Below are 16,017 nucleotides of genomic sequence, written 5' to 3'. Positions count from 1 at the left end.
ACAGGTGGCCCTCAACTACTCGTTGGTAACTGACAACGAAAACGTTGTTGCCATAACAATTTCTAAATAAAAAATGTTGAAAGTAGTCGTAACAACGAGCAAAACGGCAACATTGATTTTTTTCATTTTAAAACATTTTCTCAATGAAATCGGTTGAAGTTTACGGAAAAAAAAATTTTCTCTGCAAATTTTTACAAGAGAAAAATACATACATCTAGCAATTATTAGCAACGGCGGAAGCCACAAAAGCCATCACCCAAATAATGGCGGATCGCGCAAAGATGGAAAAGTTCCGTTCGCATGCAAAAGAAATGGAAATAAGATATGCACCGTTAAAGGGCAAAAAGGCAACAATTGCATCGCAATCAAGTCGACGCACGAGCATGCACGAAGTCAAACCAGTGCGCTCAATAGCTGCGCCCTCGTTGAAGACGGGCGCATCCCTCATACCAGATTTGAATAAGTTGATCAGTAGGGTGCGTGAATTTCCCGACGATCGTTTCATCTATTTGACTTATATGCTAAGCAAATCGAGTGAATATTTCACGCCATACAGTTTGATGTGAGTATTTAGTGGATTCTTCAGTGTTTTTTTTTTTTTTTATTAGAGAGTTTAAGAAGGCTTGCGGAAGTCTTGCGTATGTAAAAGTGTTTGCGAATCGCTTGTGATAATGCAAGCAATAGAAAAACGGAGGTAGGAGAGTCCATTTGGTTAAGTGAAAGTGAATACGAATACAAATTCGAATACGATTATGATTACTAATCAAAATTTATTTAAAGAACTGCCTGCAAGACAACATCTAATCTTTTATTGGTAGAGACCTGCGGATCCAACTTAGTTTTGAAGTCAGTGACGGACCTTACTCTCCTCATAGCTACATACATACAGTTGGCTGTGAGTAAAAGAGTCATCTTTAAGATATAGTACAGCCTTCCACAATATCTGTTCAAGAGCATCAATAATCGTAATGGCAAACGCAATTATGACTGCAAATTGGAGCGTTTCATGTTGAAAGGCATATAGTTTCGAAATCTTTCGTTTGACACCAATATTGAAATATTTCACACAACTTGAATATATTTTATTTGTATTAAACTTTCAGAACAGGTGGCGAACCCTTTTCAAAAATATATGTAGGTTGTTTTATTTAAGTAATTAAGATTAATAGTTGAGAATACAAAAGTATTTAAATGGCACTTCTTCAAATTGAATTAGCAAACTCTCGCCGACACGTCTTTTCGGTTTAATCGCCGTCGTTCAACTCCCCTCGTCTTTCGTCGTTTTTCAAATCGTCTTCTCTCTTGCGTCTTCTCGTCGATACATGGCTGTTCACGTCTTCTTCTTGTTGAATGTAAGCTTCACAATATATTCCCACATATATTCAAACTATAACCTTCTTAAACCTCTTTCGTTTGTTCCTGGGCCATTTCATCCAAATTCAAATCACCTTGTACCGCTAAGGAAGGCGCCTTTAACAATGTTAATTTGGCATCCATATACTGCTCCATGGCGGCCGTAGGACTGGACCCACTCACCACTCTCTGGATCGACAATATGTTGAGCACCAGAAGCATCATTGGCTCCCTGGGAACAGCAGAAGTAAAGAAAACGGTCACACGTGGAACCCCTCAAAAGGGGGTGTTATCGCCCCTGCTGTGGAGCCTCGTGCTTAACGAATTCCTGCTCCGCACATCGAAAGTCGTCAAGATCGTTGGCTGTGCGGATGACTTAGTCATTTTGGTCGTGGAGAAATTCCTCTCCACGGTCAGCGAGATTCTGCAATCTGCAATTAACGACCTTCCGGGGTGGGCAGGAAGAAACCGTCTAGGGTTTAACCCCTTCAAAACCGAACTTGTTCTGTTCACCAAGCGTTATAAAGTAGACAAATTTCAAACTCTGTCCCTCAATGGAGCAAGCCGGGAATTGCCAAAAGAAGCGAAGTTTTTGGGGGTTATTCTCGACTCTAAGCTTTCCTGGAAAAGCAATACCGAAGAGCGCAGAAAAAAGGCGCTCATTGCGCTCTACTCCTGTAAGGCTACGATCGGGAAAGACACATTAGACAGATTCTCACTTATGGAGCGCTGGTATGGTGGCAGGCGGTGGACACCAAAACCCATCTACTTAATCTGCAAAAGGTGCAACGACAGGCATGCTTATGCATAACGGGGCGACTTAGTCAACGCCCTTGGCGGCGCTAGAGACACTCCTGGATACGTTAAAAGTACCGCAGCTAAAAGCGCTCTACGACTCAAGGCGTCTAACAGGCTGCGAACAACTTGCACGGGTCACGCCACAATCCTCGAGAGAATGGGGGTGAAGTACAGTAGCTGTGACTATCAAGTCACGGAAACTGATTTCAATCGGAATTTCGATATCCATTTTCCAGACAGAAGTGACTGGGAACTTAGTATTGCTCTTAGGGATGACGAAATACCAATTTTCACAGCTCGACGAACGAAGAACAATGAGTCTATTTAGGCTGTCAAAGCCAAACGTTAAGATTCTCACAGGAATACTAACGGGACACTGGACCATTGGCCACATGGCTGCTAGGTTCGGAGTACCGCATAACTATTTCTGTAGAAGCTGTAGAGATGAGGAGGAGGTAGAATCCGTCCAGCACTTCATTTGTGAATGTCCAGCACTCCGAATAAAATGCCTCAAATTTCTTGGGGACCGTTTCTCCGAGAGCCTTGATACCTTAGGGAAGCTCCACTGGAACGACTGCTTGGATTCGCCAGAGAATCGAAAGGGCTCAAGGATATGTAGGGATAGGCATAGGGAAACCCCCCTGGGTATCGCAATGGGCCTTTGTGGCCTCCGAATGAACTCTTATCGGAGCCGCTAAAAGCCAAGCCCTTTAATTTAACACCTAATTTTTGAAATTCGAAAGAATAATGCAGATTTGATGACCTTCACGAAAACTCGCTCTGCGTATTATGTACATGCATACATATGTGGCAACTCTAATCAAAAAGTTTTTCAAACTTATGCTGGATTTTCAGTGGGCATTAAATTGCAAAAATTTGTATGACAAAGATGGGCATTAAAAAATAATCGTGTCATTACGTTCAAAAAATAGCAATTTTCTCATACATAGCTTGGATATAATTTAACTGAATTAGACTTTTCCAACAGCTTTCAAGCTAAAGTATTTGCAAACTAAAAGCTTCTAAAAATCTCTGACATTGTGGTATTGAAATTAGCTGATAAATTTCGTAAGTTGGATTTGACTTTTTAAACGGTCGGCTATCCTGCGAAATATAATTTAGAAATAAAGCCTTTTCAAGCCCATTGCGATTGATGCCCCCCTTTTAATCATTCATTTCATTACTTATTAATTTTAATCCGGCAAACATAACAAATAAGAATTTGGCCTAAATAATTATAATTTTAATTTTAATTTAACTTTTTAAACAGGTGGCAACCCTTTAAAACACTTAAAAGTTATTCTAAATGTTCTAACTAAAAATGTCTTAAAACTCTCTACTTGACACTCATATTTCAATATTTCGTATAAAATGTTCATAGTTTAGCTACATTCGACTTCTCAAAAATGTGGCAACCCTCTTCGAAAGTATTTTAAAACTGAGACTATCAAATATTTTTCGTCATACAGCGTGATACATATTTCAATAAATTGATCAATTACATTAAATTTAACTTCGAAAACAGGTGGCAACACCCCTCAAAAGTATTTTCAAACTAACACCTTCTGAAATCACTTTCGTCTAACGTTGTAGTACATATTGCAATTAAGTGGTAAATCGAGTTAAACTGAACTTTTTAAAAAAGTGGCAACACACTTACATATTCATATGTAAATTAGAAATAAATCCTTTCCAAACTTATTTCGATTGCATGTCCTAAATTTTAATTTCTAAACAGGTGGCAAGCCCCTTTAAACACCTCAAATATCGAGCCCTAACCGCCAAAATAACGTAAGCGACATTTTTTTCAAAATTTTCTTTTTGATGCAGAAATGTATCTAGATGCTCTAGGAATATTTCGGCATCAAAAAGAAAATTTTGAAAAAAATGTCGCTTACGTTATTTTGGCGGTTAGGGCTCGATATATGGTGCATTTCAAAACGTCTAAATACAAAGCATCAGTCTCTTTTATTTCTAAACCGCACTAGAAGAAAAAGTATAACTTGCGAAAACTAGCATATAACGATGGTTGCGCACATATGGCATTACAATCTACTGAGGTTAAATATGAATATGAATACGAATATGAGTTTTAATATGAATATGAATATGCGTACGAATATTGAATATGAACATGAATATGAATATGAATATGAATACGAATATGGATACGAATATGAAGATGAGTATGGATATGAATATGAACACGAATATGAATATGAATATAGATATGAAAATGAGCATGAATGTGAATATGAATATGAATAGGAGCATGAACATGAATACGGATATGAATATGAATATGAATACGAATATGAGTTTTAATATGAATATGAGTTTGAATACGAATATAAACATGAATATGAATACGAAGATGAACATAAATATGAATATGAATATGAATTTGAATATTAATATGAATATAAATATGTATTTGAATATGAATATTAATGTGAATATGAATATGAATATGAATATGAATATGTATTTGAATATGAATATGAATATGAATATGAATATGAGTATGAATATGAATATAAAAATTAAAATTAATGTGAATATGATTTTGAATATGAATATGAATATGAATATGAATATGAATATGAATATGAATATAAATATAAATATGAATATGAATATAAATATGGGTATGAGTATTGATATGAATATGAAAATGAATATGAATATGAATAAGAATATGAGTATGAATATGAATATGATTATAATACGAATAGTTCAGAACATCGTTATATAATAAAAGAAAAATTCTGAACAAAATTCATACAAATCAAAATTGGTCGATTCCACCCATAACGAATATGCACATTCTACAATTCTTATATTCCAGGGAAGTTCAATATGAAGATCTACCGAATAAACATCACTACTTCACCATGAGTCGTCACGGTGTAACCTATTGGCATTTGTCGGAGAACTTTTTCACACCGCTCACTCAATGGCAGCAGGAGTTTCAACAATTTCTAAGCATAATTAAAATACATAGTTTTGCTGTGTTTCGTATGTGGAAGGGTTTCAAGGTGTGGGAGAAGACCGTCAAGTGGCGCAAACAGAACGATGCACGCGCCTACCTCAGTGATCACCTATTCATTGCAATACCACCGTTAGCCAGAGCAATTCTGCAATTTCGTGCCGATATTGTACAGCTGAACAAGCTATCGTTCGTTAATGTTGCAGGTGAGTGGAGAATACATGAAACTCAACTTACAAATTTTGCAATGACTTTCTATTTTTTACATTTCTAGTTATTGAAGAATGGCATCCATTCTACTTTCTGGAGACGCAGATGCGTGTGTATGAACGCATGAAAGCTACGCTGCGCGATTTTCGCGAACGTTCCAAAAAGATGTTGTGTAAGTATTTTCACTGGAGTAGACTAAAAATATTAGGTTTTAAATTAATTCTTAATTTAAATAACTGCAATAAAGCATTTAAGCTTAGCATTAAAGAGTGCAGAAAAAAAAGAGTTTAAAATCTTTTCCACTCTTTCTCCCATTTAGTTGATGCCTGCACTTCTGCCATTGTGGAGCGTGGCTTCTTTCCAACAGACGAGATCAATTTTTTTCCATCCATTAAAAAAAATGAAGGAGGCAATGAATTTTACAGACCGTGCGAAGAAACGCAATTTTTGCAAGATGCTATCAAAGTAAGTGCAAGATAAACGATTAAAACGAATAAAATGTCTATGCTTCGATACCACAGTTCCAACGCTGTGAATACGAACTAGGCGATCGCTTGAAATCCTCTCAATATCGAGAAATATTCAGATAGATCGTCTATAATATGCGACTCAAACTTAAAGTTTCTCATCTGTCGTTAAATTCAATCCCCGTAAAAATATTTTCAGCTTCTTAAGTTACTGTGACAATTTGATGTTCCACATGTTGCACCAATTGACTGCCAGCAGTTTTCGTCGTTTGGCCGAGTCAATGGAAGCGCATCACATGGTAGGGCCAACTAAGGAGGAGTTGCAGGAGAATCTAGCCGTAAATGTGCAAATCGAAAATCCTCGACCGGAAAATATGCCAATGGTACTAAACACAAAAAAAAATTAACTGAATAACCACAATATAAACCTTTAAATTTTCTCACTACAGAATCCCTTCTTCATTGCTGAGTTATATATGCTAACAGATCGTATAGATGTGGAGCCATCTGAGTAGGTTTGATTATTTATAAAAAAAAAAACATTTATGTACTTAAGAATGTTTAATATACCTTTCACGTTACTAGAGAGTCATTGAAATACATTTTCCAACGCATTTGCTCACTCATATTGGAAACGGTTACTGAAATGGAGAGTTTTACCGATGACAAGACATTCAATCAATACACAGTGTAAGTTCAATAAAATTCAGTGAGACTATGTATGGTTAACTCACACTTTCTTTTCATATTTCTCTCTCTCTCTCTCACTCATCATTCTACCATTTCTTCTTTCACTCAAATCTTCATGTCAGACCTTCAATCATGGGCCGCCAAGAAGAACGCTTAGCAATGACCGCACCAGATCTAAATTTCCTTCTACGCACGGATGTACGATTTCAGAATGAGCGGTAAGTGTCGCTTAACTACCTCACACTTTTTTTTAGTGATTTTTGTCATTCCCTTTACAGTAAACTCATCTTCGCTTACATACGCAACGCTTACGAGAAGGCTATGCTCTATGCAGCACGTTTTGAAACTATACGAAACAATTATGAGATCGATACGACTACAGATCCGAAAACGCTTACATCAGAACGAGGTAAACCTTTTATCCGCTATTTGTTGTTCATTACATCATTCTTATAAGAGTTATTCTTCTTGAATAGAATTAGAGGCACTACGCACTTACTGTAATCGTTATACCAACAATGTACGCGCATTGGATGGCATTTTGTCGGTGGTTAATTTGGGTCTATTGAAGTTGACGCAAACAAGTTTCAAAGAAACTGTCACGCCGATTTGTCAAAGTCTATCGAACGTTCTGAATGCTTATATACCAAAGTGAGTGGAAGAAAATGCGTTTTCTTTAGTATTTCATCTTTTTTTTTAAGATTTGCAGAAGTTTTTGAACATAAACCAAGGCCCGCAAACCCGCTCCGATTTTGGTTTAGTTCTGCACGAGGACAAAATGTAATTTGTTCCCACAAAGAAACCGAATGGGAACAAAAATATTGAGAGCAGTTTTAATGAGAAAAAAATGAGAACAAAAGTTTGAGAATGTTCCCTTAGAGAACAAAATGTAAACGAAACTCTCGGAAACGTTCCCAAGAAGAACAGAATGAGAAGGAAACTTCGAATGAGAACGAAAGTATCGAGAACTTGTTCAAGGAGGGCAAAATTAAGAACAAAGGTCTGGGGAACGTTCAACTGGAGAACAAAGTTTTGAGAGCTTAACATTAAGAATCAGATAGGCGTCTGCGTTTTGGGGTGAAGAATCGCTTCCAATTCGTTCTCTGTTAAAACGTTCCTGATGCTTTAGCTCTCAAATTGTTCTTCAAGAGAAATTGCACTTTTGTCACGGTTTTTTTCTTTATTATAATATTGCCGAGACTTTAGTTCCCATTTTGTTCTTTTAAAAATGTTTCCGATTATATCGTTTGCATCTTGTTTGCTTTGGGAACGTTCCCCAGGGTTTTGTTCTTACATAATTCCCCTTGAGAACATTTTCGACAGTTTTTTGCTCACTTTGATTCTTGTGAAAATAATCTCGAAGGTTCTCATTTTGTTTCGGGGTTTCAAGCGTTCCTGGAAGAAAAACTACGAGAGTGACATTTAGTCACAGGCAGGGACGGCAGTCTTACTATACATCTATATAAACCTGTAGAGCTTGAACCATACTGAGCATATTAAGTTCAAAGGGGACACCAATCCAAGTCTCGTTAGATGGATGGTGTATAGGTAAATTCAGTTGAAGAATCAGCATGTACTCAAACAGGTCTAACGCAACTCTTATAAGAGTTACTAGACTCAAACCAGAATGAAGGAATAAATAAAATTTGAATACATAAATTTTCACCATGCCCTAGAAGGCATTGCCCGGGAACTTAAGGCGACTCTAATGCTTCAAGTTTCAAGTTGTTTTAATTCATAGACGTGAAGAAAATCCCACAAAAAATCGAAATACCTCTGGCCAATGAGTTTCACAGCCTTCATACCAAAGGCTCTTAAAGGACTATTACCCATGCACATCAGATGCCTTTTTTTGGAAATTCTATATTATCGCAGCTTTTATGTATATTAAGAACAGGTCAAAAGAAACCGTGGCATAAGAAATTGTGAGATCCATGGATCAAAAAGAAAAGCATTGCGCATTTCCTGACCTCCTCGAGGAGGCTTTTACCAATATAAAAAACGAAGCAAAAGGCATAAGCATAGGTCGATTTGTCGACAAGTTCAAGTGGTTTAAAGATGCCAAGGAATCACGACAGCAGATAGTACTAGAGGGCACAGAAAAAATTTATTAAAATGGCGCATACAGCGGATAATACTCGGGCAACACTGCTAACAACCAACCATAGAAATACTTAAGAAATTGTTTTCGGAATTCTCTTAGCTCAATTTAAAATAGAATCCTGTCTAGAGCAAGCTAATTTATCTAACGCAAAAGGAGGGATATAAAGGCAAAAAGATCAGGTATTCAGGACTATGGTGAATGGGAGTCTACAAATACTAGAGCTGAGATTTTACCAAATTGAATCGCAGCTGACCAGATGCAATGTGGGTAATGAGCTTCACAACTGTTGCCTCCACTATACATCAGAAGTCTTATATAGCCTTAAAATTATTATCCAAAAGCTATTATGGGATTTATGAAGACACTTTAGACTATTTTTAATAAGCCAATTTTTCGAGTATTTTGTGAACTATTTTCTAATGCTGGAACATAACTTTATCAAAATAAATTCTCTGTAAAAATTCCCAAAAATTTTATTTATTATTATTTGAGGAAAAAAAGCGAGCTATATAGATTAACTGAGCTGGTCCCATAAAAATTCACTCCCTCCTTAGGCCATTTAAGAAGTAAGGCATTTTAGAGGGTGTCATGTTCCTGATTCTCGGCGGATACTCCATAATCAGTTTGCTTAACCTTTGGCCACTAGGCCAGTGCTGCATATGTGATAATCGGTTTAGTCACTGTAATGAGTGAGTCTCTGACACCCTTGTTGTTAACATCTCTCAGATGTGATTTCCAGTTGAGCCTTTTGTTCAAAGTTATTCCTAGATACTTCGCGTCTGGCGATAACCAATGTCTGAAATTCCCGATGAGGGTTAAGTTAAGCTGACTTTCCCCCTTTTGGGTCAAGGGGTCGATGGTGGACTTTAGTAGGTTTATTAACATACCCTTTTCAAAGCACCATTTCTCAGTGAGTTTTAAGGCTCATCACCACGAGTATTAGGAATATTATTTCCTGACATGGCCTTGAGTTTTTCTTCGTATGATGTGCTATCAAAAAAAAAATATGTACTAAATCTGAAAGTTATGTACCAGTGTACCAAACTGGAAAAAATGTACCAAAAATTGCACATTTCGCCCAAAGTGGCAACCGTGGGCACTACCCTAAGTTGTGGCCTGCGGAAAGCTGTAGAAAGTAGATGAATGAGAAGTAAGAAGAAATTGTTCATCTACTCTGTACCTATATAACTCGGCATCGGCTGTAGAATTCGGCATCTGATGACGATATAAAAAGTTTTTCGTTTTCGCGATTTTCCATTTTTTTGGTTTTTAATAACAATTTGCAGCATTTTCCTCAACCTTACATGTTTCATTTCTAAAACTCCTTTACGAATCTCTAATCCATTACAGGCTAGCTGCCGAAGAGGTGGATCGCATCACACAAGAAGCGCACGATTTTATTGGCATCATTAGTGCAGAACCAGAAACTACTTTGGAAATTGTCGAGCACATACGAGAGCTGGAACGTATCGATGAAAATTTAAATAAACTTTTCGAAGCGGTTGATTATGCGCACGATCTATATATGATAATTAAAGAATTCGAGATACCATGCGACGACGAGCGGCGTGAAGACTACATGGATTGTGAAGATTTGGTAAACCGAGGTAGCGAGCTTCTGAAAGAAACACAGGCAAAGCGTCCGGATTTCATAAACCAATTAAATCAGCGCATGCTGGCAGATATCGACGTATTGAGAGAGGAAATACACGACATAGCGCTTGGTGTGCAAATTTCCGAATTATTGGATGTAAGTAGCTGAGATAACTGTTAAAATTTCGGTACTAAAGCTACTCCGTTTACATACATATAGATAAATACAGGCAGCAAAAAAGCCAAAGGCATACTGGATGACTTGAATCAGCGACTCAGCGCTTGCAAGGAACGCGTGGAAGAATACATTGGCTATCAAAAGGAATTCAAGGTATGTATTTTGGGAGTTTTGGAAACTTAAATGAAGTGAGCAGCTGCAACTGAAAAACGAATACTAATTGCAGATTGACATTTCACAATTCCTTGAAATGGATGATACATTCCTTGAGATAAGAATGCGAAATAATCTTTGGCAATCGCTGGATGAATGGGATGCAGCTTTGGATAGTTGGGTCAACATGGAATTCAATCAATTGAATGTGGAAGAAATGAATAATCTGAACATGAAAATAATCAAAAATTGCTTGCAATTTGAAAAATATCTACCAGAAAATAACATCGTACCAAAAATGAAATCGTCCGCCGATGAATTTAGAGCAAAGCTACCTGTTATTGGATTCCTGCGCAATCCGCATTTCAAGGCGGTATGTAAGATTATGATTTAGTACACTTGCAAACAAAAAAAAAACAATGTATTTTTGCACTCTATTTTCTGTGCTTAGCGTCACTGGACCCATATCGAGAGTACGCTGAATATACGCGTTTACCAAGAGGAGGGCATACGCATATCCACCTACGAGACAGCTGGCGCAATGGAACCAGAGAAAGCGGCACAGCTGATGGAGATTTCATCACAAGCCACAGGCGAATCACAGCTCGAAGTAATGTTAAAGAATATTGAAAATATATGGAAGGAAACCGAATTGACGATCGTGAATCATCACGATCAAAAAGATGTCTTTATATTGGCTGGCACGGAGGAATTACAAGTAATTTTGGATGATTCAACTGTGAATATCAATACAGTTGCAGCATCGAAGTTCGTTGAGCCCATTAAGTCGAAAGTGCAGGAGTGGATTGAACTATTGGAGCTGTTCAATGAAATGTTAGGTAAAATATTTGCATACTTTTGTAGTCAAGTTACTTCATTTACTACACTGAGGAAAATAATGCATAGTAAAAATGAATACTTTATATTTGATTATCGTTTAAAAATGTTCGTATTTAAAAGTAATGTTTTCATACAAAAATTTATTACGCACGTATTTTACTGTTCACATCTTAGTATGCATATGTAAGTGTACATATGCATCCCCAGGATGCAGAGCGGTGACAACACACTCATACATATATAATACACGATTGAGAGAAATAGAGATTTCGCCTATCGCAGTACCGCTAATCCGCTCTTTGTGAATTTGACAGAATCAGCTGTGAGCGTGACGTCACCTTGGTGCAATTGAGGAAAACCAAATAACGATTTAACTGGGTACGGTTTAGTTATTTGCCCAATGATTTCGGGCCATTGTGTCCGAATGGGTAACCCGATTAAACAAATTTTACCACACTTGTAATCAAGGGTCTACACTTTATTGCAAAATTCTACGAAAATATACTTTAGATGGCGTAGCTGGAGTTATATGCACAAGAAATGCCTAACACCTGTAGTGTTCTGCACAAAAATACTGTTTATTGAGTTTACATTTCCAGTGTCAAAACTCTAATTTTAGACCATTTTCCAATGGTTCCCCAAGGGTATGTGGAAGGTTTCGAGGGATTAGGTGTGACTTTTTTCAAAGTGTAAACTGTGCTCTTTCTAGTGGGTTAGATATCAAGACCCACGCCCCATCCCGCTCCGCCCACTAACCCAAAAACAATGGATAAATAACTACACACTTCCAATTTAACTGTTTGTACGTTATTATTTCTGCGTAGTTTTACACAATTATTGAAACATTACAAGTCAAAATGAAGTCTGCATTGGCAAATTGTAAAAGTGAAAACACCGTACGCATATTACAAGCAGCACTTTCAAATCCGATGCGTTTCTCATGCCCTTTGGGTAAAGATTATTTGTATCCCTGTTGAGTATCAAAAGAATCAATCGGTCAATGCAGTCATCTCCACAATACTACCTTTATTACTCTTCTAAAATATTTGTGAACACATCACTTTCCAACCCAATATGATCTTAGTCTAATGCTTTCCTATTTCGCATATCTTCAAACGCACAGAGGTTTGGTTAAATTGCCAGACAACGTGGATATATTTGGAAGCTATCTTCTCTTCGCCCGATATACAACGTCAGCTACCGCAAGAGGCAAAAATGTTCTTCACCGTCGACAAGAGTTTCAAAAACATTATGCGAAACGCAAAGAAGATTTCACTAGCTTTGCCAGTTATGACTGAGCGCAATACGTTCGATGCGCTCAATGAAAATAATCGCTTGCTAGATTTGATTAGCCGCGGTCTAGAGGCTTATCTCGAGGTGAAACGTGTAGTTTTTCCTAGGTAAGTTAATCTACTACTTCATTTTCATAGGGAATTATTGTATTTGTTTTCTCCTATTAGATTCTATTTCTTGTCCAATGATGAACTACTCGAGATTTTGGCACAAACACGTGTCCCTCAGGCGGTACAGCCACACTTGCGCAAGTGCTTCGACGCTATCTATCGACTGGAATTTGGACAGAAGGAAAGTGGTGATGGTGGCAAAATGATACCCACAAACGACATCATAGCCTTCATCTCACCTGAAGGTGAAAAGTTGCAGTTCGGTAAGGGTCTAAAGGCGCGTGGCGCAGTCGAAGAGTGGTTGAGCAAAGTCGAGGAGGCAATGTTTATTGCTGTGAAGCGATACATGCGCTTCGGTTATCAGTGCTATCCGGCTAAGGAGCGTGATGAATGGTTTCAGGGTATGCGGATGCGAATTTAACTTTTTTTAAACTTAAATTTGTTTAATTAAAATTCGCTCACACACTAGATCATCCGAATCAAGTAGTGCTGACAGTGTCGCAGCAACGATGGGCCGCCGATATTCACATGATATTGGACAATAATAAAATCGGTTCAGCCATTAAGATTACCAAATTGAAAGAGTTTGAGAAAAAGTGTTACAAAAATTTAGCTGCCTTAGCGGCTATGACACGAAGGGATATCTCTTCGCTGTTGCGGAAAGTACTTTGTGCGCTTATAACTATCGATGTGCATGCTAAGGACTCAGTTACATTATTACTCGATAAAGAAGTGACAAAAAAGTATGTGTTAACTATTTTCGAATGTAAAATTCAAACTCTCTAAGCTCATTCTTAATTTGTTTACTATTTCCAGCACTGACTTCAATTGGCTAAAAATGTTACGCTTCTACTGGGCCTACGACACGGATACTGTCTATACACGCATGGCCTCCGCGAACATACCCTACTACTACGAGTACTTAGGCGCAGGCGGTGTGCTGGTGTTGACGCCACTAACAGATCGTTGCTATCTCTGTCTGATGGGCGCCTTGCAAATGGATCTAGGTGGCGCACCAGCCGGCCCAGCTGGTACGGGTAAAACCGAGACCACCAAGGATTTAGCGAAAGCCGTAGCCAAGCAATGCGTCGTCTTCAATTGTTCGGAGGGCTTGGACTACAAAATGATGGGTCGCTTCTTCTCCGGCCTGGCACAGTGTGGCGCATGGTGCTGTTTTGACGAGTTCAATCGTATCGATATCGAAGTTTTATCCGTCATTGCGCAACAATTGATCACTATTCGAAATGCAAAGGTCATAAATGCGAAACGGTAGGAATTGCTCATTTTAGTGCATTAGTCGGTTACCCCATAAAATCTGTTTGCGTTTATTACAGCTTCATATTTGAGGGCCGCGAAATTAAACTGAATAAATCTTGTGCCGTTTTCATCACAATGAATCCCGGTTATGCTGGACGCACAGAGTTGCCCGACAATCTAAAGGCCCTCTTCCGACCCATGTCTATGATGGTGCCCGATTACGCACTCATCTCTGAAGTCATCCTCTACTCGGAGGGTTTTGAAAATCCTAAAATTCTGGCTCACAAAATGGTACAGATGTACAAATTATGCAGCGAACAGCTCAGTCAACAGAATCACTATGATTTCGGCATGCGTGCCGTCAAGTCGGTGCTGGTTATGGCTGGCGCTCTGAAGCGTGCCGCACCCGATCAACGCGAGGATATTACGCTAATCGCAGCGCTACGCGACTCCAACATACCGAAGTTTTTGGCCGATGATGCCGGTCTGTTTCGTGGTATACTAAGCGATTTGTTTCCCGGCGTCGAGCTACCAGATTCATCTCATCCCAGCTTGGAGGAAGGTATGATTGAAGGTTTGAAGCTGAAAAATTTACAACCGGTAGCAATTACCCTGCGCAAGGGCATACAATTGTACGAGACGATGTGTGTGCGTTGGGGTGTAATGCTGGTGGGACCGACAGGTGGCGGTAAGACGACGGTGCTGCATAACCTTGCTTTCGCCTTGGGTTATTTGTATGAGAAAGACGTGCCCGGTCCAAACTTTCGGCCAGTTACGATGCAGACAATGAATCCGAAAGCAGTGCACATAAATGAGCTATACGGTTATGTGGATTTGAAAACGCTCGAATGGCAAGATGGCCTACTGGGCTTGGCTGTGCGTACTGCGGTGAATGTGGAAGGTACACGTTAGCAACTTTCATTTAAAGAATAAGTTGAATATTATTAGATTTTATCAATAGAGGAAATACACCAGTGGATAATTTGTGATGGTCCCGTGGACGCCATTTGGATCGAAAATTTGAATACCGTCTTGGATGACAATAAAATGTTGTGTCTGGCGAATTCCGAACGCATCAAATTAACCGCTTGGGTGCATATGGTTTTCGAAGTGCAAGACTTAGCACAAGCCTCACCGGCCACTGTCTCCCGCTGTGGTATGGTTTATGTCGATCCCGAAGATATGGGTTGGCTACCATTGGTCGATTCGTGGAAGACTAGCGACATCGAGAAGAAGTTAACCGCTGAACAAATGGAATTTCTCTATCAACTCTTTATCAAGTATTTCAGCGAACAATTGAAGCTGGCGCTGAAACATGGTGCTTACATGATACATCAAGTGACCAGCGCCAAGGTTCAGTTGCTGTGCGAACTATTGGCTTCATTGATTGAACAGAAGAATTGGACTAACGTCAGCGAGAATGAATATAGGCCGCTTATAAGCAAACTGTTTGGTTGGTCTGTTTTGTGGGCGGTCGCCTCGAATTTCAAGGATGCCGAAAAGGATGGATTCGAAAAGCATATTAGAGAGGTCGTAGAAGGCGATACAAATTTTGAGTAAGTTAACTCTTTAAGGGAGGTCTAACCATTTCGTAACCTGGTACTTATTCAGCTTCCCACCTGGCTCAATCTGGGACTACTACATCAATATGGATACTGGGAAGTGGGAAAACTGGAACTCGATAATAGAACAATTTCATTTTGATACCGAAATGAAGTATTTCGATATGCAAGTACCAACTGTAGACACAACAAAATATGGGTGAGTGTATGGCACTTTTATAGCCAAAAGCGATATAATAAAGAAGCTAATGGAAAGACCCACAACTGTAAGAAAAAGTAGTGGATTTTATAAGGCAGCAAACCCCACTTTTTAATACAGATTTTTGTATATTTTCATTTTCGTCGTTGAACTATATATAAAACATATCTGCAGTACTGAATTCAGCGGGGCTGAGCATACGGGTTTCAAAGAGTCAGTTT

At 38.6% G+C, this 16,017-nt stretch overlaps 1 protein-coding gene across 1 annotated transcript in view; it reads left to right on the top strand.

Annotated features, from left to right (window-relative positions):
• Nucleotides 1-263: 263 nt before the first annotated feature.
• LOC118754010 (dynein heavy chain 6, axonemal) overlaps nucleotides 264-16,017 on the top strand; it is a 27,187-nt gene continuing 11,433 nt past the window's right edge. Inside the window, 22 exon segments of the mRNA XM_036488883.1 lie at nucleotides 264-562; nucleotides 5,000-5,346; nucleotides 5,415-5,522; nucleotides 5,670-5,743; nucleotides 5,745-5,815; nucleotides 6,017-6,200; nucleotides 6,267-6,328; nucleotides 6,403-6,507; nucleotides 6,630-6,725; nucleotides 6,786-6,916; nucleotides 6,984-7,158; nucleotides 9,962-10,361; nucleotides 10,425-10,535; nucleotides 10,609-10,908; nucleotides 10,987-11,374; nucleotides 12,499-12,775; nucleotides 12,836-13,179; nucleotides 13,248-13,521; nucleotides 13,595-14,047; nucleotides 14,113-14,936; nucleotides 14,997-15,591; nucleotides 15,647-15,796. Of these exon segments, the coding sequence (XP_036344776.1) occupies nucleotides 264-562; nucleotides 5,000-5,346; nucleotides 5,415-5,522; nucleotides 5,670-5,743; nucleotides 5,745-5,815; nucleotides 6,017-6,200; nucleotides 6,267-6,328; nucleotides 6,403-6,507; nucleotides 6,630-6,725; nucleotides 6,786-6,916; nucleotides 6,984-7,158; nucleotides 9,962-10,361; nucleotides 10,425-10,535; nucleotides 10,609-10,908; nucleotides 10,987-11,374; nucleotides 12,499-12,775; nucleotides 12,836-13,179; nucleotides 13,248-13,521; nucleotides 13,595-14,047; nucleotides 14,113-14,936; nucleotides 14,997-15,591; nucleotides 15,647-15,796 (5,768 nt within the window).

Source organism: Rhagoletis pomonella, unplaced genomic scaffold (assembly GCF_013731165.1).
Source record: "Rhagoletis pomonella isolate Grant_MI unplaced genomic scaffold, Rhpom_1.0 Rhpom_scaffold_00002, whole genome shotgun sequence".
Classification (NCBI taxonomy): Eukaryota; Metazoa; Arthropoda; class Insecta; order Diptera; family Tephritidae; genus Rhagoletis; species Rhagoletis pomonella.
Note: the sequence above shows the minus strand (reverse complement) of the source record. Positions and strands in the feature narration are given on the sequence as shown.